This window comes from Tiliqua scincoides, chromosome 5, assembly GCF_035046505.1.
Source record: "Tiliqua scincoides isolate rTilSci1 chromosome 5, rTilSci1.hap2, whole genome shotgun sequence".
Classification (NCBI taxonomy): domain Eukaryota; kingdom Metazoa; phylum Chordata; class Lepidosauria; order Squamata; family Scincidae; genus Tiliqua; species Tiliqua scincoides.
Genome location: NC_089825.1, coordinates 112,727,630 through 112,747,794, shown reverse-complemented (window position 1 = coordinate 112,747,794; position 20,165 = coordinate 112,727,630). Strand labels below are relative to the sequence as shown.

Genomic DNA, 20,165 nt, shown 5'->3' with positions numbered 1-20,165 from the left:
CCCTTCTGGGGTAGCAGCAAGCAGAGGCTGCAGCAACTGTGGAGACTACATTGGTGTTTCTCTCGGGGCAGAAACTTGGGTGGAAACTCCTTTTCAATCCACCCATAATAGCCTGCACCCCAGACATAAGGGGGGGCCAGTGGCAGTGCAGGTGTCAACAATGGTGCCCCCCCCCCGGGGCACTGGGGAGCCCTGGCATTTACCCAATATTTATCTAGCATCTGCTTGAAAATACTATGAAACAGGCTCAGAAGTGTTTCAAGTGTTTTCTAGGGAAAAGCTACTGCTGTCCATCAGTTAAATAATTTTGAAGTGATTCATCATTTGAGTTTTAACCAACTAACCAGGGTTAACTGCATTTTTGAACTCTCAGAAACCTCAAAGCCTTTTAGAGATATTAAAAAGAAGTTTATTAGAGGCAGTGGAATAAACAAAAGCCACCCGTTACTGTGGTCAGATAGAAAGGCCGTTGTTGGTATGTTAATTCTCTGTTCTGCAGTAAAACACCAGAATCAAAGTATCTTCAAAATATAAGCACATCCTCAAATAGCATTCCTGCCTATTAAACTAGTTCCTTCTAACCAATCAACTGACCAGCACTAGTAGACAGTATATTCATCAATATACTGATGAAACTTCTTACTGTGAAGTGTCTGATTGTACAGTACATACTTGGGCCTAAGCCTCTTGGAGCTCTGTGGGCCACTGTAAGGTACAGAAAGCTGGACAAGGTGATCCTGGGCCTGATCCAGCAGGCTCTTATGTTCCTATACAATGTACATTCATAGATATGGATGGAAATCACATTATCAGGAGGAGACAACAACCCAGAAGCCAAGCACAATTAGGGATACTACCAAGATGAGGTACAGATTGCACCAGCTGTTTCTGGAACATATCCCAGGAAAACCAGCTGGTTTGTGGACTCAGCCTAACAGAACAAGTGAGTCTGGAATTTAACATGGTTTTGACTGGGTTTTCATTTGGTTTGGCAATTTGGTGATAGGCTGTTGCCCTCTGCTGGCCATTAATGTTACCACATAGCCAAAGCCTCAAAGGGAGCACACAAAGAGCTCTTTAAAAGACTTCTTTGGCAATCCTTCTGCACTGCAGAAGGTTCCAGTGACATGTGGTGGGATTCAAGGCTGGCCTGCTTGCCAGTTCCTTCCCTGCTTTTCTTTTTCTGCTGAAAAAAAATCATTCCCCAAAATCTTCAAAAAATTTGCCTAAAGAAACATTTCAAAGGTTCAAAGTAGCAAGGGGGGTTTTTTTGTCCACCTTAACAAAAAAAATTGACACTTTAGTAGGAAAAATATATATTTGCAGTACTCACAAATTAATATCCTATGTGCTTAAAGGAAAAAAATACATTTGCTTATGAAAAAATACATTTGCAGTATTCACAAACTAGTAATATCCTATGTGCTTAAAGGGGGGGAAAAGAGACTTATCATCATGGAGCTACAAAAAGAAACTCTAGTTCATTGGGTCCCAAACTTTGTAGCATTGGGTTCCACTTTCTTAAATAACGTTAAAATTTTAAACCACACTAGATTTACCAAACTTTTAAAAAAGAACATCTAAAAAGAAGTATTTCATTCATTCATTTATAACTAGAAAAAGACCCTAAATATTTATCTTCCTATAACATATTTACACATGCTTGCGAACTTCAGCAGCTCAGCTCCTTTCAGGGAAATTAGCAGCTATCTTGCAAACTGCAGGAGCTGAGCTCTTTGCAGGGTAATTAGAAGGCACAGCATCTAATTTTTGAATAACCTCAGCGCTTGGGGCAATTAGTTATCTGATCTTGCCATCACTCTTTGGCAACCTGCCAAAAATCAGGTGGTGACCCACCAGTGGGTCCCGACCCACAGTTTGGGAGCCACTGCTCTAATCTGTAATGAATCAGCCAAGAACAATTCATTTTTCAAAAGTAACCAAAGAGCCCAGGTTTTTGAATTTACTTCGCTTGTATGCGAAGTAAATATACTTCATCTCCTGCCTACAGGAGCTCATGCTATGAGCAAAGTGCTGGAGAGCATCCAAAGGTCTAGGTTTGGCGGCCTTAACATTTGCAAACAACCCCCAAGGTTTGCTAGGCTGCTCTCCCCTCTTTTCAGGCCCCAGGGCTTTGAGCATGTGCAAAAAGTATACATGATCACTGCCATCTTATACTAGATGTGCCACTATGCAACTGGCTATAGAGCGGAAATTCAAGGCCCTCCCTCCATATGTGGTCCTGGAAGTGCCAGCTGACCCGAACGCAGATCTTGCTTAAGCCCAGCCCATGTGATTGGTCTTGTCCAAGGGTGTCAAATTTGTTTCGTATAACAGGCCAGCTAGCATTCATGATACCTGCTGAGGGCTGGAAATGATGTCATTAAGCAGGGAGTGATGTCATTAAGCAAGTCATGACCAGCCTGAAGTAGGATGTACTTCTGCATAGACATGCATGCATAGGATTGGGCTCTTGTCATAGCCCAGACTGTAAGTCTTGCAAGCAGACTGTATAAGATTCCATTTCTTGTGCAAGCAAGCAACTGTTACCCTGCATGTGCCTGATCTTGTCTATCTTGGAAGCTAAGCAGGGTCAGGCCTATTTAGTACCTGGATGGGAGACCACCTTGGAGTACCGGGTGCTGTAGGCTTATACCATAGTCTTTAGAGACTGAAGGTTGCCAACCTATAAGCTCAAAAGGTGATATTCAGGTTAGATTTATTAGCACAGTGGGCCAATAGGAAGCTGCTTCATGTATTTGCTTTCAGAAATAAAAGGATCTTAATATATCATGCAGACCAGAAGTGGGGGCCTCCAAAATTTGGGCAGGAGCCTAAATCTCTCCTCGTTTAGATGCCAGAGACAGAACACAGGAGAGCAACATGTCAGAGCAGATGTTTATTGGCCTCCCCTCCCAAGGGTAAGACAGACAAGGCAGGTTCCGAGTGGGCACCTAAAGTGTCCACTGCGCCTCTAGTGGGACTTATCATAGGTGCCAGCCCCCTTGTAGGCCCCGACATAGCCACTGTTTGCCACCATGTCTGCACGCCCAGCTATCCCCTTGCCCTTGCCACTTTCGTCAAAACGTTCCTTGTGACTGCCAGTGTATTTGCTGGTGTCTGTCAGTCTGTCCACCGCACCGGCTGTGATCGATTTCTGCAAGAAAAAGGGAGCAGCAATTGAGTGGCAGCAGTTGCAGGGAGGTGGTTAGTGCTGGCTTGACTCCAGCATAGGCAAAGATCAGCCAGGAGGTTTGCAGCTGTGTGGACAAATTGCAGGGCACACACTCCCTTGGCTGGTCAGTCAACTTAATAGGTGAGGACATGATGCAAATAACACTGAGGGCACAGGTTTGGTACTTGTACAGGGATTGGTCTTTTATGGAATGAGGTCGGTGATAGAGCACATGCTTTGCATGCAAAAGATTCCAGATCCAATCCCTGGCATCTCCAGGTACAGCTTGGAAGAGAATCCCATCTGAAACCCTGGAGGGCCACTGCCAGCCTACGTAGGCAACACTGATCCTCAATGAGTGTCTATGTCAGTATTAGACATCCGCTTCTTCTTACTGCCTTGGTTTACTGTGAATGGTCTGTGAGTGTGCCACAGGAGTTTGGGGGGAGGGTTCTGTACTAGTAGGGCTATTGGGGGATGTGAGCTCCCCACTGGCAGTGCAGTGTGCCTTGTCAGTTGTCAAAAAACCGATGGTGTGCCTTGACAATTTTAGTGCCCTTCACTTGTGCCATAGGATTTAAAAAAGGTGGGAAATTGCTGGCACAGAAAGTATGCAGCATTCCCTCTAAATTGCGTGGCTGCCCAGGCACACAGCTCTACTGGATGCCCTGTGCGGCTTCCCTCTCAGTGCTCCAGAGTTCATTGACACTGGGTGCTCTGCTCAGCCATGGTATGGTTGCATGCACTCGGGGAGGGGGATTAGAGGGAACACTAACCTTGGGGAGTCATGTTATATGGAGTCTGCACTTGCTCCTCACAGGTTGGGACCTGCCCAAATTCAGTCCCATCTCTTCCTGAGTCTCAAATTAGAAAAACCCCTTCTAGTCAATGGGATTTTCCAAACAAAGGCCAATTCACATATGAGGGTCTGAGATCTTTGTCAGGGGCTCACTCCGGGCAGTTCTTGCCTGCTTTGAGTTGATTTTTGTTTTGCCTGAGGGGGAGATGCACATGGTTTTGCCCCCGCCCCATCTGTCAGAGATGTGATGGTCACTCACCGTGGCTCCCATGCTCACTGGCTCCTTGCCTTCCATCAGTTTGTTTGTGGCTTCCAAGGCCTCGTCAGGCGATTTCCCTTTGAAGCGCTTTGCACTCAGCTCCTTAATAGCCAGCTGAAACTCTCCAAACGTGATGTTTCGGGCCCCTTTGGTCCTGAGGAGAGAGGAAGGGTAGCAGTTCTGTGCTTCTACACACTATGGATCAGCAGCTGTGTAAATCCACCTCTTGCTAGGTCCACCAAAGCATGAAATTTGTGGTGTACTAAACATTATTCATGACTTACAACCCAACCCTATTCTAGGTCAGCCTGCACGGTCCAGAGCAGGTGGCACAGTGCCCACTCATCCTATGGGCCAGCTGGGGACCTGGCCAGCCCAGAGAAGTTTACTTACATCGCAGGTCACTCCATGGTCCCCTACAGGCACACTCAAATCTAAAAGAACTCTTGTGCTGGCATAGATCTGTTAGGCCAAAGGAGGTTTGTCAGACCTGGGATGGAGGGGGATAGGAATTCACAGATACCACTACTACCAAGATCCACACCTGATCTGCCCTTGTCCTGAACCTTGCCTTGACCCACCCCTACCGCCAGCAGACATTCGCTGGCAACCAGTCTGTGTGGTGCTGCTACCAGCACACAGTGTTCCGGGCCTTGCACCTGTGGCAGTGCGTATCACGCAGATACAACTGGGCCATTAGAATGCAATCCTAAACATACAGTACTTACCTGAGAGTGAGCCCCATTGAACTCAGTGGGACCTACTTCCAAGTATTATTTTTTATTTTATTTTATTTATTTTTCACATTTTTATATCGCCCTTCCTCCAAAGAGCTCAGGGTGGTGTACACAGCTGCTCCCCTCCTTTTGTCCTCACAACAACCCTGTGAGGTAGGTGAGGCTGAGAGAAAGTGACTGGCCCAAGGTCACCCAGGAAGCTTCATGGCTGAGGGGAGATTTGAACCTGGATCTTCCAGGTCTAAGTTCACCTCCCTAACCACTACACCATTCTACAGCACTTCAGTTAGTCATAACTAACTGGTTTTATTTATTTCAGTGGTGCTCCATTATAATAAAGGGTCAAACCAGAGAGGCACATAAATGAGTTACAGAGATGTGCTCTGAACCAGAAATGGCTTTCATTTCACTAAAACTGCTGTGGCATCCTCTCTGCTGAATGGGGTAACAGAGGGAAAACTCTTTCCCCTCATATTTTTCCCTACTAAAAATCCCTCCCCAATGTTGTTATTTGTTCCAGAGCAGCACTCTACTAGAAACTGCAGCTTTGGGGATGCACTGCTGTGGGGTGAGGGGGATTTTTTAATGGGAAATGACAGAAAGAGTTGACCTTTCTTCATGTCCTATTCAGTACTGGAGACTTCATGGCTGTTTTCAATGAAATAAAAGTGCTTCTGGTTTGGAGGACACCTCTGTAGCATGTGTTTGTCAGCACGCCTAATTTGACCTTAATTTCTTTTGGCTAAAACCCAACAAAAATGCTGCAGGAGTTCTGAAATGGGCTGAACCACTTGAGACTGTAGGAGAGGGAAACCATTTCTGAGCACTCTCTTTTGAACATTCTTCCTGAGTAGAAAATTAGTACATCAGGAGAAATTATCACCCCCAGCCCTGCCCCCTGTGATGCTAGGTTTCTACTCACAGGGAGTTGCAGGTTTTGTTTACACAGAGAAGCTTTTAAGAAAGGGATTTCTCACTTGAAGTGCGATAGTCAATTCAACCAGCCCAGGACTCTACCACCATATCTTTTTTTTCTCATGGGTAGTACCTGCTGCAGTTGTAAATGATTGCAGACATGATTTCCTACTAAGATCCCACCAAAATATGAAGGAAGTTCAATTACACACAGCATAAATAGCAGCTGGTTTGGTTTTGCTGGCAAGAGTCAAGCTATTGTTGTCCATGGTAAGCCAGAATCCTGAGCTACACAGGATCTGGACCCCGGCAACCAGCTAGCAGTCCTTCCCAAGTAGTTGTTAACAGAACTAGTTGCCGTCTGCGCACCCCACTCCCTCAGCTCACTTGACTTTGTTGAAGACGATGTCCACGTCTGTGCTGGTCACAAACTTCCCATCCATCACACCCGTCTCTTTCAGCATCTTGGAGAAGTTCTTGCCCGTCATGTCATTGCCGGTGGCAGCCGTGTCACCGTACACGGCAAATTTACGGAAGGCCTTCTCCACCTCTGACATCCTTCCTGCAGTTACAGAAAAGGGGAGTGAAGACTGGGACACTTGTTCCCTTCAACAAGATCTCTCTCTCTCTCTCTCTCTCTCTCTCTCTCTCTCTCTCTCTCTCTCTCTGTTTCATCAATACTAGAAGCCTCCACTGGAAACAGTATAGAAGAAGCTCCATTTCTGGACAGCATTCATTCACACAACAACCAGTGTATAAATCACATGTGGTTATTCCTCGAGAAGACCATCTATGCTTCTGAAGTCTATTAGGAAATAGGTAGACATGCAGCCACAACAAATAATGCACTGCTTTCATACAAATGTAGGACTTTACTCTTGTTCCCATACACTGAACCTGAACTAGCACCCTGAGGAGGTCTTCCTAAAGGGGTGCCTTTGAGAGCATAACCATACTACTGCCCTTGGGCCGGTGCTTCCCTTCTTCTTTCTATGAGGACAAAGCTAGATAGAGACTGTCCTCAAAAGCCTCCATTCTCTTACACAGAGAATTCCCTCAAACCCTAATCAATATTGTGTAGTCCAAAGTCAAGGAAGACTGGGGCAAGGCTCTGGGCTGAGTTCAGCCAACCACAAGCAGATGAAGAATTTAAATGTAAAGAGAGTTTATGAAAAAGACAGGGCGAAGGAGATGGATAATGTAAGGAGGAAAGAATAGAACTAGGAGGCTTGGGGAAAAGTTGGGGCATTGGCTTTGCCCAAGTGAGGATCTTCTTAAAAATACAACTAGACATTTACAGACAAACTTAAAAGCAAAAACAATTCCCTGCTATGTTTAAATCTCACTGTTCTCTAGTTGTACCTAAGTTGACCTCTCATGTCAAGCTGTGACGATGCTTGCCCCTGTTGGCCTAAAGTGGAGCAGTGTTGTTGTACCCACTACATTTCTGGAGAAAACCTCCGTTCAACAACCAGCTGAGTAAAAGGCCGTTTCTTAGTCATTAGAGCCTGTGATGAGTGAACCACCCTTGCTCTCTTCCTGCCCTCCGTATGGTTCTTAAGGGCAGCCTCAGCAGAAGATTCCCCCTTCTTGGTTCCCACAATGCCCCTTCCCGAACCAAGTCTGGGTGGCTTCACCTGGACTAGCCATGGTTGTTTGTGCATTTTGGGGACTGCAGGGATGGAGGCAGGCCTAAGGCACAGTCTGCTTTCACACCTCCAAGTTCAAAATCATGGGATTTTTCTGAATCATTTAATGTTCATATATTGGGCAGAACCAAAATTCTGAAAATGGGGCATAGGGAAAGCTTAGGTTTTCAAACCAGTGTCCAGGATGCAGTAACTTCTAATTATTACCTTAATTACATCAGATTTCTACACAATGCCTCTTTCCTTTCCCCATCGACTATGGCTGCCTTTGCTTCATGCTGGGCTTACCTGAGTTGGTAGATAATTTGGCCCCTGCCCTGTTGGTGGTGTGTCTCTTAGGAGGGAGATGGCCTGCTCTGGCCAGAAGCATCAGTGACATGGAAGTAGTTTGAGGTGGAAATTGTGACCTCATTAGGTTACCAATGACATCACAGTTGATCTTACTTTCTGGCTAACATAACTGCCTCTTTAGTGGAGACAGTTCAGAGCAAGAAGGTATTGGCTATGTTAGAACAACAGCACAGCCAAAATTTCTTCTAGTAACTTTGCTATGTATTGCTTATAACTCAGTGGAATGACCCAAGACAGAATAACTCAAAATAGAGTAAATAACAAGTGCAATTTATCCGTCTCTGGTTACCGGACCCTCTGGTAACCAGCTGAGGTTCAGGCACTGAGAAGACTATACAGGCTCCACCACTTGAATAAGCTTCTGCTGCGTGTGAAACTGTGTCCTTCAGTTCCTCCCATGACCCACTGCATCCTGAGATCTTTGGGGCTGGCCTCTTAAAATGGCAGTACACAACAGATTTTCCCATGAGAGAGCTAGTTCCCCGATACAGCATCACAGAACTTTGGAGCGAGGGGTATAGCCATTTTCATAGATAAACATCACTATGAGGTAAGATGATTCACCCATAATTGTTCCTATAAATGCATAATGTTGAGATCATACCACCCAGAGAGAACACAGCTGCATGGGGGATCTGTATGCCAGTTTATAAACTCTTAAAATAAACATCTGGTACCTAGGATGGGCCTTGCAGGCAGTAAAAGCTGTCTATTCAAATATATGGCACAGCCCAAAATTCCTTCCAAAGGTATTGGTGCTGAGCAGGAATCCTCTAGCATTACCTCCTGGAACCTGCCTTTCAGAAAGAACCAGAAGCCACCACAAGTACTGTCCCCATGCTCACTCCTGACAGGAGGTTCAGAAAGATGTCACTATTGCCTGCACCAAATGCCACTGAGAGGTCCAGCAGAATCAACCAGGATGCACTTCCTATGTCAAGATCTCATAGATCGTTCACTAGAGTGACACTAAAGCTGTTTCCACCTCAAAACTAGGTGGAAAAACCAGCCTGAAAAGGGCCAAGATGATCAGCCTCATCCCAAAAAATCTCTGTAGTTGAGTTGCCTTCACCCCAGCAAGTCCCTTGCCCAAGAATGGGGACTGGTTGGTAGCTACGCAGTATGATGGGACCTGGGGGGGGGGGTGTTTCTTGCACAGAGGGCGCACTACTGCCATCTTAATGAGGCAGGAGGTATTGCAAGTGTTGTTGGCAACCTTCAGTCTCGAAAGACTATGGCATCACACTCTGAATGGTGGTTCTGGAACAGCGTCTAGTGTGGCTGATTGCAAGTGCTGCATTTGTTAATCGTCCTGCCCACTCAGCCAATCCTCTCCGTCAGCTCCCATTCACCAGAATATGCAAGCATTAAGGGTACAAGTGAACAGTCTCACACTTCCAAGGATCACGTCCATATCTTCAGAATGGACAAGCAAAAAAGAATTCAAAAGCACAGGACAAGCAGATGCCACAAGCACTCCAACTGGAACAGCCAATGTGGAGTCCAAACCATGCCAGGTGCAAGTTATTTTATTTGCAAAGTGGATATTTTGCAGACTGTTCACAGCAGGCCATCTAGGTATCCTCATAAGAACATAAGAACATAAGAACAGCCCCACTGGATCAGGCCATAGGCCCATCTAGTCCAGCTTCCTGTATCTCACAGCGGCCCACCAAATGCCCCAGGGAGCACACCAGATAACAAGAGACCTCATCCTGGTGCTGTCCCCTACATCTGGCATTCTGACTTAACCCATTCCTAAAATCAGGAGGTTGCGCATACACATCATGGCTTGTACCCCATAATGGATTTTTCCTCCAGAAACTTGTCCAATCCCCTTTTAAAGGCATCTAGGCTAGACGCCAGCACCACATCCTGTGGCAAGGAGTTCCACAGACCGACCACGCGCTGAGTAAAGAAATATTTTCTTTTGTCTGTCCTAACCCGCCCAACACTCAATTTTAGTGGATGTCCCCTGGTTCTGGTATTATGTGAGAGTGTAAAGAGCATCTCCCTATCCACTCTGTCCATCCCCTGCATAATTTTGTATGTCTCAATCATGTCCCCCCTCAAGCGTCTCTTTTCTAGGCTGAAGAGACCCAAACGCCGTAGCCTTTCCTCATAAGGAAGGTGCCCCAGCCCCGTAATCATCTTAGTCGCTCTCTTTTGCACCTTTTCCATTTCCACTATGTCTTTTTTGAGATGCGGCGACCAGAACTGGACACAATACTCCAGGTGTGGCCTTACCATCGATTTGTACAACGGCATTATAATACTAACCGTTTTGTTCTCAATACCCTTCCTAATGATCCCAAGCATAGAATTGGCCTTCTTCACTGCTGCCGCACATTGGGTCGACACTTTCATCGACCTGTCCACCACCACCCCAAGATCTCTCTCCTGATCTGTCACAGACAGCTCAGAACCCATCAGCCTATATCTAAAGTTTTGATTTTTTGCCCCAATGTGCATGACTTTACACTTACTGACATTGAAGCGCATCTGCCATTTTGCTGCCCATTCTGCCAGTCTGGAGAGATCCTTCTGGAGCTCCTCACAATCACTTCTGGTCTTTACCACTCGGAAAAGTTTGGTGTCGTCTGCAAACTTAGCCACTTCACTGCTCAACCCTGTCTCCAGGTCATTTATGAAGAGGTTGAAAAGCACCGGTCCCAGGACAGATCCTTGGGGCACACCGCTTTTCACCTCTCTCCATTGTGAAAACTGCCCATTGACACCCACTCTCTGCTTCCTGGCCTCCAACCAGTTCTCAATCCACGAGAGGACCTGTCCTCTAATTCCCTGACTGTGGAGTTTTTTCAGTAGCCTTTGGTGAGGGACCGTGTCAAACGCCTTCTGAAAGTCCAGATATATAATGTCCACGGGTTCTCCCGCATCCACATGCCTGTTGACCTTTTCAAAGAATTCTATAAGGTTTGTGAGGCAAGACTTACCCTTACAGAAGCCATGCTGACTCTCCCTCGGCAAGGCCTGTTCGTCTATGTGTTTTGAGATCCTATCTTTGATGAGGCATTCCACCATCTTACCCGGTATGGATGTTAGGCTGACCGGCCTATAGTTTCCCGGGTCCCCCCTCTTTCCCTTTTTAAAAATAGGCGTGACATTTGCTATCCTCCAATCTTCTGGCACCATGGCCGTTTTGAGGGACAAGTTGCATACCTTAGTCAAGAGATCTGCAACTTCATTCTTCAATTCCTTAATAACCCTTGGGTGTATGCCATCAGGGCCCGGTGACTTATTCATCTTTAATTTATCAATGAGGTCTGAAACATCTTCTCTTTTAACCTCTATCTGACTTAACTCCTCGGTCAGGAGGGGCCGTTCGGGCAGCGGTATCTGCCCGAGGTCTTCTGCCGTGAAGACAGATGCAAAGAACTCATTTAATTTCTCTGCCATCTCTAAGTCTCCTTTTATCTCCCCTTTCCCTCCCTCACCATCCAGAGGGCCAACCGCTTCTCTGGCGGGTTTCCTGCTTCTAACATATTTGAAGAAGCTTTTATTATTCCCCTTAATGTTGCTGGCCATGCGTTCCTCATAGTCTCGCTTGGCCTCCCCTATCACCTTCTTACATTTCTTTTGCCACAGTTTATGTTCCTTTTTATTCTCTTCATTAGGGCAAGACTTCCATTTACGGAAGGAAGCTTCCTTGCCCTTCACAGCCTCTCTAACTTGGCTGGTTAGCCATGCGGGCACTCTCCTGGATTTAGTGGAACCCTTCTTTCTTTGCTGTATCCTCGACCCCACCATGTGGGCTACCTGGCCACAGAGACTTAGAATAAGTTTATGTATATAATGCAGAGGTATCGCCGTGCAGTCTGGCTCTGCTACCAAAAGCAGGTTTCACTCCACAGTTTCAGAAAAGGGACCCAGGGGATGTGCTTAGGAATCTTCCATGACCAGAGAAAAACCCCAGATTTTTTTCTTGCCAGTTTTGCCACATTGGTGCCACATTTGTCACAATGTGGTGAGCCAGCCACATTGTCTCTGAAGGCCATTGTTTGCTTTCTGCAAGACGACCTGGCAGTAGTCTGATTCCAGGTGCACCCATGAAAATCTCATCATGGAGCCACTTGATTGGGCACAATGTTGTTCATAGTAGGGTGGATGCTGATTAAGTCCATAACCAGACACCCATACCACACTCACAAATACAAAAAAGCAGTGTACCAGAGCAGTTGTTGTTTATTGGCTTCCCCTCCCAAGGGAGACTAGCAAGATTCTCAGAGGGCACTGAAAGTCCCCACCCCACCTCTAATGTTTCTCATCATAGGTGCCAGCCTTGTTGTAGGCCCCAACATAGCCGATGTTTCCATGTCTGTGGACTCAGCTGTCCCCTTACTGCTTTCGTCACAAAGGTCCTTGTAAGAGCTTGTGTGTTTGCCGGTGTTTGTCAGCCTGCATCCCACAGTTCGTGTCAGATTTCTGCAAGACAGGGAACAGCAAGTGAGTGGCAGAAGCACAGGGAGGGGGTTAGTGCTGGCTTGATTCCAGCATAGGCAAAGTTCAGGAATGAGATTTGCAGCTGTGTGGATAAACTGCAGGGCACACACTCCTTGGCTGGCCTTAACTTGGTTGTTTAGATTGCGATGCTAACAAGAATGGGGGAGGGGTTTCAGCAACTTGTATAAATTATACAAATTACAGCACAATCCTAACTTGTGCTGGAACAGGGAGGCCAGCAGGCCTGCCCCGTATACTGCAAGAGTTTGGGGCTGAAAGCGATTTAGCCAGGGGCAACAGGAAGCGGCTCAGCCCAGGGCAAGTCGCTTCACCTTAGCTGCTGCCGCCCTAATGGGTCTACTTGGATCTGCGCCACTACCAAGAGGTGGCATAGATCTGAGCAACCTGGAGCTGCTCCAGGCTGCCCTCGCATAGGATTAGCATTTGGCACAAGTGTCAGATCCTGGCCCCACCCCCTACTTCCCCACCCCCCACCCATAGGACCACCCATCGCCCTCCCTCCCCCGCCTCAAAATGCCTACCTCTCACTCTCCCCACACTCCCCACCACCTGAACAGGTCTGGAAACTTACAGGGCCTGGGGGCCTATGTCACAGCAGGGAGGCCAGTGCGCATCCTTGCGCCGGCCTCCCCAACTCCCAAGTCGATACAAACGTGCCTTCTGGCACGTTTGTGACAGTCCAGGGCCAGCGCAAGGGACTTGCACCAGCCCAGCGCATCCTTTGGACTGCGCTTTGAATCATATTTGCACAGTCTCGTTTTGCATAATTTACTCTGATGTTTAAGCCTTGTTCCCAGCCATTGGCAATCTTATTCCTCTGGCTTCTGTGTTTTTAGCAGGCTTTGATTACACACTTTCAAGCACAGCTACACAATCAAAAGGACTAGAAACTTGCTTTAAATAAAAAAAAACATTTCAAAAAGTCGAACGTTGTGCCTGAAAACTACATTCTGTACGCTTTCTTGCACTCCTCAGAAACACAAAGCACACAAAGCCTTGCACATAAGTCTATTTGATCCATGAAGTTAAAAAATTTTAAAAAAATTCCTGGATCTTTATCAAATTATATACAGGGCAGTGTGCATTCCTACCTCAAAGGAGAGCTGCCTTATCACTCACTGTTGGTGAGTGGCTGGTTCCTTGCCTTCTATCAGTTTGATCACGGCTGCCATGGCTTCCTCCGATGATTTCCCCTTGAAGCGCTTGCCACTCAAGTCCTTAATGGCCTGCAGGAACTCAATGTAGTTTATGTTGCGGGAACCCTTGGTCCTGGAGGTTGCAGAGAGAGAAGAATGACCTCTGAGTGCCAACATGTGTTGTTGTTGTTTTGTGAACACCATATAAGTCCTGCCCTTTCCCCAAAGAGGTCAAGACAGCATCTTTGGCTACCCCAGAGCTACAACCCTTTGAAGTGGGACAGGCTCAAAGTTACTCACAACCCAATCCTAACCAACTTTCCAGCACCAAAACAAACCGTACCAATGAGCGCACAGTGCATTTTGTGGTGGTGGGGCACTTATGAAGGCCTCTTCAAGATAAAGGAACGTTTGTTCTCTTACTTTGAGGTTGCTCTGCGGCCGCAATGGTGTTAAAGAATTGGTTAGCTGTCATACACTTAGCATGTGGGGAAGTATTTGAGCATTGGTCCCCCCAATCCCAAACCTCTCTACAAGGCCACATGGCCTTTCACTGTGCACCTCCAGTTCTGCTCCCTGGATTATTTTCATACCACCACCCTCCCATCTTAGGAACAGAGCACCTTCATGGAGGTATGGAAATTCCACAGAGGATGGAAATATTATTGTTATTGGTTAAAGTGGAAATGAAGTGGAATTAGGTATCAACAACTTATATAGTGCACTTCACGTGACAAAAGCGCTTCACATACACTATCTCATGATCCGTACCACAGCCCTGTAAAGCAGGCTAGTATTATCCTCCCATCTGTTGGATGCGTTTGCGTCAGCCGGGCCTGGAAGAGATTCCTCAAGCGCTTGTGCAAATTCCTCCACTTTTCTCTGATCCCGGGTCTTGCTGGTATCAATGCGAGGTCTTCCTTCCTTTTTCGTGTGATACAGTCGCTTTGCTTGCAGTTTCACTCTGCTGCACACCAGGGAGTGGTCAGTGTCGCAGGCAGCACCATGATAACTGCGTGTGATCTTGATGCTGGGAAGGCTGGAGCGTCTGGTGAGGATCAGGTTGAGCTGGTGCCAGTGCTTTGATCTTGGATGTCTCCAAGAGACTATGTTGGGGCTTTGTGTTGAAGAACATGTTGCTGACACAGAGACCGTGATGACAGCAAAACTCTAGCAGGCGTTGGCCATTTTCGTTCATCCTCCCAGTGCCAAACTGACCTAAGCAAGTGGGCCATGAACTGTTATCAGCACCAACTCTAGCATTGAAATCGCCGAGGATGAACAATGGCTCTTTTACAGGGATTTTCTTGACAGTGGTGGCCAGGTCATCATAGAATTTGTCTTTGGCTTCTGCTGGAGACGACAGAGTCGGTGCATAAGCACTGATGAGAGTGACAGGTCCTGCTGATGACTGGAGCTGCAGGGACAAAATTCTTTCACTTCCCACAGTAGGTGGGATGATGGATTTCAGCAGGGTATTTCTGACCGCAAAGCCAACGCCATGTTCCCTGGTTTCGTTTGGTGGTTTTCCCTTCCAGAAAAATGAGAAATTTCTCTCCTTGACAGATCCGGAATCTGGCAGCCTAGTCTCTTGAAGGGCGACGATGTCCATCTGCAGTCTGCTCAGCTCCATGTCGATGACAGCTGTTTTGTGTGCGTCGTCTATTTCTTGCAGGTCATCAGAGAAGCCAGGTGTCATTGTCCTAATGTTCCAGGTGCCCAGCTTTAGGGCAGTAGTTTTCTGTTTTCTGTTGCATGGTGCAGAGTGCATGTGCATGGCTCCACATCAGACCCTTTTGACATCCGAAGCGGAGTGAAGCAGGGCTGTGTTCTTGCACCAAACTTGTTTGGGATTTTCTTCGCTGTCCTGCTGAAGCAGGCCTTTGGAACTGCAACAGAAGGCATCTATCTCCGGACCAGATCAGACGGAAAGCTCTTCAACCTCTCCAGACTGAGAGCAAAATCCAAAGTCCAGCTGAAATGTCTGCGTGACTTCCTCTTTGCCGACGATGCAGCTGTCACTACCCACTCTGCCAAAGATCTCCAGCAGCTCATGGATCGTTTTAGCAAGGCCTGCCAAGATTTTGGACTGACAATCAGCCTGAAGAAAACACAGGTCATGGTTCAGGATGTGGACTCACCTCCCTGCATTACAATCTCTGAGCATGAACTGGAGGTTGTCCATGACTTTGTGTACCTTGGCTCAACTATCTCCGACACTCTTTCTCTCGATACCGAGCTAAACAAGCGCATCGGTAAAGCAGCTACCACGTTTTCCAGACTCACAAAGAGAGTCTGGTCCAACAAGAAGCTGACGGAACATACCAAGATCCAGGTCTACAGAGCTTGCGTCCTGAGTACACTTCTGTACTGCAGCGAGTCATGGACTCTTCGCTCACAACAGGAGAGGAAACTGAGCGCTTTCCACATGCGCTGCCTCCAACGCATCCTCGGCATCACCTGGCAGGACAAAGTTCCAAACAACACAGTCCTGGAACGTGCTGGAATCCCTAGCATGTATTCACTGCTGAAACAGAGACGCCTGCGTTGGCTTGGTCATGTTGTGAGAATGGATGATGGCCGGATCTCAAAGGATCTCCTCTATGGAGAACTCGTGCAAGGAAAGCGCCCTACAGGTAGACCACAGCTGCGATACAAGGACATCTGCAAGAGGGATCTGAAGGCCTTAGGGATGGACCTCAACAAGTGGGAAACCGTGGCCTCTGAGCGGCCCGCTTGGAGGCAGGCTGTGCAGCATGGCCTTTCCCAGTTTGAAGAGACACTTTGCCAACAGTCTGAGGCTAAGAGGCAAAGAAGGAAGGCCTATAGCCAGGGAGACAGACCAGGGACAGACTGCACTTGCTCCCGGTGTGGAAGGGATTGTCACTCCCGGATTGGCCTTTTCAGCCACACTAGACGCTGTGCCAGAACCACCTTTCAGAGCGCGATACCATAGTCTTTCGAGACTGAAGGTTGCCAATATATATATATTATCCTCCCCTATTGCAGATGTAGGGGGCTGAGGTTTGATTTGACTAGTGGTTTCACTAGGCCCCATAGTGAGTTCCTGGCAGAAGCGAGATTTCAACCCGGAATTTCTCCCAGCTCAGACCTCCACGTACGCTGTATCAGTTTATCTGTCTTATAAGGGACCAGTCAGGTCTGGTCTAGACATGGAATCGAATGAGGGAGAAATGTGATTGAATGGACTGAAACTGTTTCAAGCTGCAGGTGGAGGATCACATTTTTTTTCAACACTTCCCCACATGTTTTTTTTAAAGAAACATCTTGCATGTAGAAAACCAGCACAGCAGAAAGTAGGCTGGTCAGAATCTCTCTCCCTGGGTTCACTTTTTCTTCCCCACAAATGTTTTTCACTTTTTACATGGGAGATTACCTTGCAATCTTGCACTATTCAACATCTGCTATCCCCAGATTCTACCACCTCACCTGCTCTATCTGTAGACCTGGCCTAAAATGAGCCTTGCCCTGGGGAACTACTTAGTGGCTCCTTGCATGGCTCCAGGTTTGGCAAGGGGTCCATCCATTGGTAGGCCACCTGCCTCTTGAGAACAAAATGGCTAGTATTATAATGCCATTGTACAAATCTATGGTAAGGCCACACCTGGAGTACTGTGTCCAGTTCTGGTCGCCGCATCTCAAAAAAGACATAGTGGAAATGGAAAAGGTGCAAAAGAAAGCGACTAAGATGATTACGGGGCTGGGGCACCTTCCTTATGAGGAAAGGCTACGGCGTTTGGGCCTCTTCAGCCTAGAAAAGAGACGCTTGAGGGGGGACATGATTGAGACTTACAAAATTATGCAGGGGGTGGACAGAGTGGATAGAGAGATGCTCTTTACACTCTCACATAACACCAGAACCAGGGGACATCCACTAAAATTGAGTGTTGGGCGGGTTAGGACAGACAAAAGAAAATATTTCTTTACTCAGCATGTGGTCTGTCTGTGGAACTCCTTGCCACAGGATGTGGTGCTGGCGTCTAGCCTAGACGCCTTTAAAAGGGGATTGGACAAGTTTCTGGAGGAAAAATCCATTATGGGGTACAAGCCATGATGTGTATGCGCAACCTCCTGATTTTAGAAATGGGTTATGTCAGAATGCCAGATGCAGGGGAGGGCACCAGGATGAGGTCTCTTGTTATCTGGTGTGCTCCCTGGGGCATTTGATGGGCCGCTGTGAGATACAGGAAGCTGGACTAGATGGGCATATGGCCTGATCCAGTGGGGCTGTTCTTATGTTCTTTTACCCTCATTGTGTTCGTGGTGGGCACAGGTTTCCATTTTTCTCCTGTGCCCCCCATATAAAGGGAATGGGACCTGGGCCAGCTGGTGGCTGCTAGTTGGCGGCTGGATCCAGTCCTCGTTTGGGGGCCAGAGCAGGTGTCAGTAGTGTGACACCAGTAGTAGCTGCCCAAGGATGTCATGTGCTGACTTCAGCACTCAGTCCTCCCATATGGTTCCAACATTCACCACCAACCTCCAACTTCTGCCAGAGGAAAGTCTGACTTCTCCCCACACCCTTTCACCCCAAACAACATTCCTCCCCACCACCACCTCACTTGTGTTCATTGAAGGCAATGTCCACGTCAGTGCTGGTCACAGCTTTCCCATCCATCACGCCACACTCCTTCAGTATTTTGAAGAAGTTCTTGCCCGTCATGCTGTTGCTTGTAGTGGATGCATCCTTGAACACGGCAAATTTGCGGAAGGTCTTCTCCACCTCTAACATCCTTCCTGCAGCTGGTGGGGAAGGACTGGAGGAAGACAACTGAAGATTTGCACTTTTACCTGAGTTTTTTTCCCCCCAACCCCCCCAAATTCATTTTCATAAAGTCAAAGCTTGGAAAAGATCTCTGAATTCAACATCTCAGGTTCAAATTTCCCAAATTCCACCAATTTTTAATTTTGTCTGCTTCTGTTGCATGCCATGGGCCAGCTGGGAACCAGGCAGCAATGGAGAGGTAAGTTAAAACCACTGCCTGGTGCCCAATGGGTCTATTTGGATCTGGGTCAGCTCTTTGGCTGGCATAAATCCGAGCGCTAGTTCCATCAGCACAAGGCCCAGAAAAGATTGGGTCGTTAAGCTGGAATCCTATACGCTTCTATGGGAGTAAGTCAAATTGAACTCAATAGGGCTTACTTCTGTGTGGGCATGCATAGGGCTGCACTGCAATTTAGCCAAATGGAAGCAACTCTTTAGGCTTGGGATAGGTTCAAGTTAACCCATTTCTGCCCAGCCCACAGGTGTACACATTTGATCCCTGTTAAGTACATGCAATGTTGGGCAGAAATGGCTTAACACACACGTCTCCAAACCGAAATCCAAAGACCTTTGAAACCAGAGAGAACAGTTAGGGGCCTTTAACCCTAGCCAGAGGATGGGTTTACCTGCATTTGGGGGCAACTGAGGCCATGTACGTTCCCTCTACGTATTCCTTGGGAGGGGAAGGGCTGCTCTGTGTCAGGAGAACAAGAGATCTTGTGCACATATTTTGCAGTGGCCATTGTGATCTCAGTGGTTTGCCTGTGATGTCACTGCTGACACATCTGGATCCAGGATCAGGAAGGAAGGTAAGTAAATTTGGGAAGCAGGTTGGTCAGAAGGAATAGATTTCACTCTCTGAAAACAGTTAGAATGAGCACCCCACAGAAAACCTTTATGTTCTGGACATTTACCTGCACTGTAAGGGAGCAAAGGGATGGATTTTGTTGTTTTTGCATATATGGGTGTGCCTTTGAGTGGGGAACTAATGGTGGAGCCCAGATGGTGGGGGGAAAGAGGAACTAATGCCTAAATAGGATAAGCGGGTGTGAGTGTCCAACCTGTCCCCCTCCCCACACGCATTCAGATTTGTCCTGGGCTCATCCATTAAACAGGCCTGAATGTTGTACCTATGGAAGACACTGGGGGGCAGGGTACCCTAAGGGTGCACATCCAGAACACCCAAATGAAAAGATTGGCTGCAGATGCTTTGGCACCAGCATGACGGCCAGTTTTGCCACATACTGTAATTGTGTTCTGCCAGTGCAGCTAAACGAGGTTCGGATGGTTTGTCTGAGTTCATGGCAGAGGTGAAATTTTTACTAAGGCTACCTATCTTAGTATGGACTAGCAACTGTCAAAATAGGTGTGATACAGTACCTGTGGTTTTTGGATTTTCTTTTCTTCAAATGTCCCAACAAAGCCAAATCCATTTTGTATGCTTTTGTTTTCACCTGGCTGAAGTTTTTACCCTCTTTAATCAACTGAACTGTGGGGAAGAGGAGGATTGACACAGCAATATTTCCATTTCCCATGTACTGAAAAACCTGTGCCACTCTTCTACAGTATTGCAATACCTCTCTCCGCACTTTGCCTAATTAATTCAATGCTTTTCAATTAAGGCTTCAGATTTTAATCAATGTGTGGGAGTGCAAGTGAAGTTGTACAAATTACAACTTATTTATTTATTTATTTGAGTTTTATGTCCCACCTTTCTATTCAATTAAGAACACTCAAGGCGGCTCACAATTAAGGACAAATTAAAAACATAAAATATACATACATAAAAGACATTAAAAACAATGAAACACAATCAAAACCTTAAAACTTAAACTTGACTGCTTGTTCAGAATAACATTTCCAGAATTTAAAATTCCAC

General features: G+C 46.9%; 2 protein-coding genes across 2 annotated transcripts; both read right to left on the bottom strand.

Moving 5' to 3' along the window:
* Positions 1-2,974: 2,974 nt before the first annotated feature.
* Positions 2,975-6,442, bottom strand: LOC136651977 (tubulin polymerization-promoting protein family member 2-like). The gene is made up of 3 exons (XM_066628765.1): positions 6,273-6,442; positions 4,234-4,387; positions 2,975-3,157 (listed from the first exon to the last, which is right to left on the bottom strand). Exons 1-3 carry the CDS (start codon positions 6,440-6,442, stop codon positions 2,975-2,977), a joined length of 507 nt encoding a protein of 168 aa, XP_066484862.1.
* A 7,040-nt stretch (positions 6,443-13,482) lies between these two features.
* Positions 13,483-18,253, bottom strand: LOC136653189 (tubulin polymerization-promoting protein family member 2-like). The gene is made up of 2 exons (XM_066630099.1): positions 18,084-18,253; positions 13,483-13,636 (listed from the first exon to the last, which is right to left on the bottom strand). Exons 1-2 carry the CDS (start codon positions 18,251-18,253, stop codon positions 13,483-13,485), a joined length of 324 nt encoding a protein of 107 aa, XP_066486196.1.
* Positions 18,254-20,165: the final 1,912 nt, after the last annotated feature.

Bases quoted from the DNA above. Each gene is read 5' to 3' on its own strand.
- LOC136651977 (XM_066628765.1), bottom strand. From the start codon at position 6,442: ATGTCAGAGGTGGAGAAGGCCTTCCGTAAATTTGCCGTGTACGGTGAC. The intron at 4,388-6,272 runs GTGAGCTGAGGG...CTCTCTCCTCAG, and splicing joins ATCGTCTTCAACAAAGTCAA to GACCAAAGGGGCCCGAAACA. The intron at 3,158-4,233 runs GTGAGTGACCAT...TTTTTCTTGCAG, and splicing joins CAGTGAGCATGGGAGCCACG to AAATCGATCACAGCCGGTGC.
- LOC136653189 (XM_066630099.1), bottom strand. From the start codon at position 18,253: ATGTTAGAGGTGGAGAAGACCTTCCGCAAATTTGCCGTGTTCAAGGAT. The intron at 13,637-18,083 runs GTGAGGTGGTGG...TGCAACCTCCAG, and splicing joins ATTGCCTTCAATGAACACAA to GACCAAGGGTTCCCGCAACA.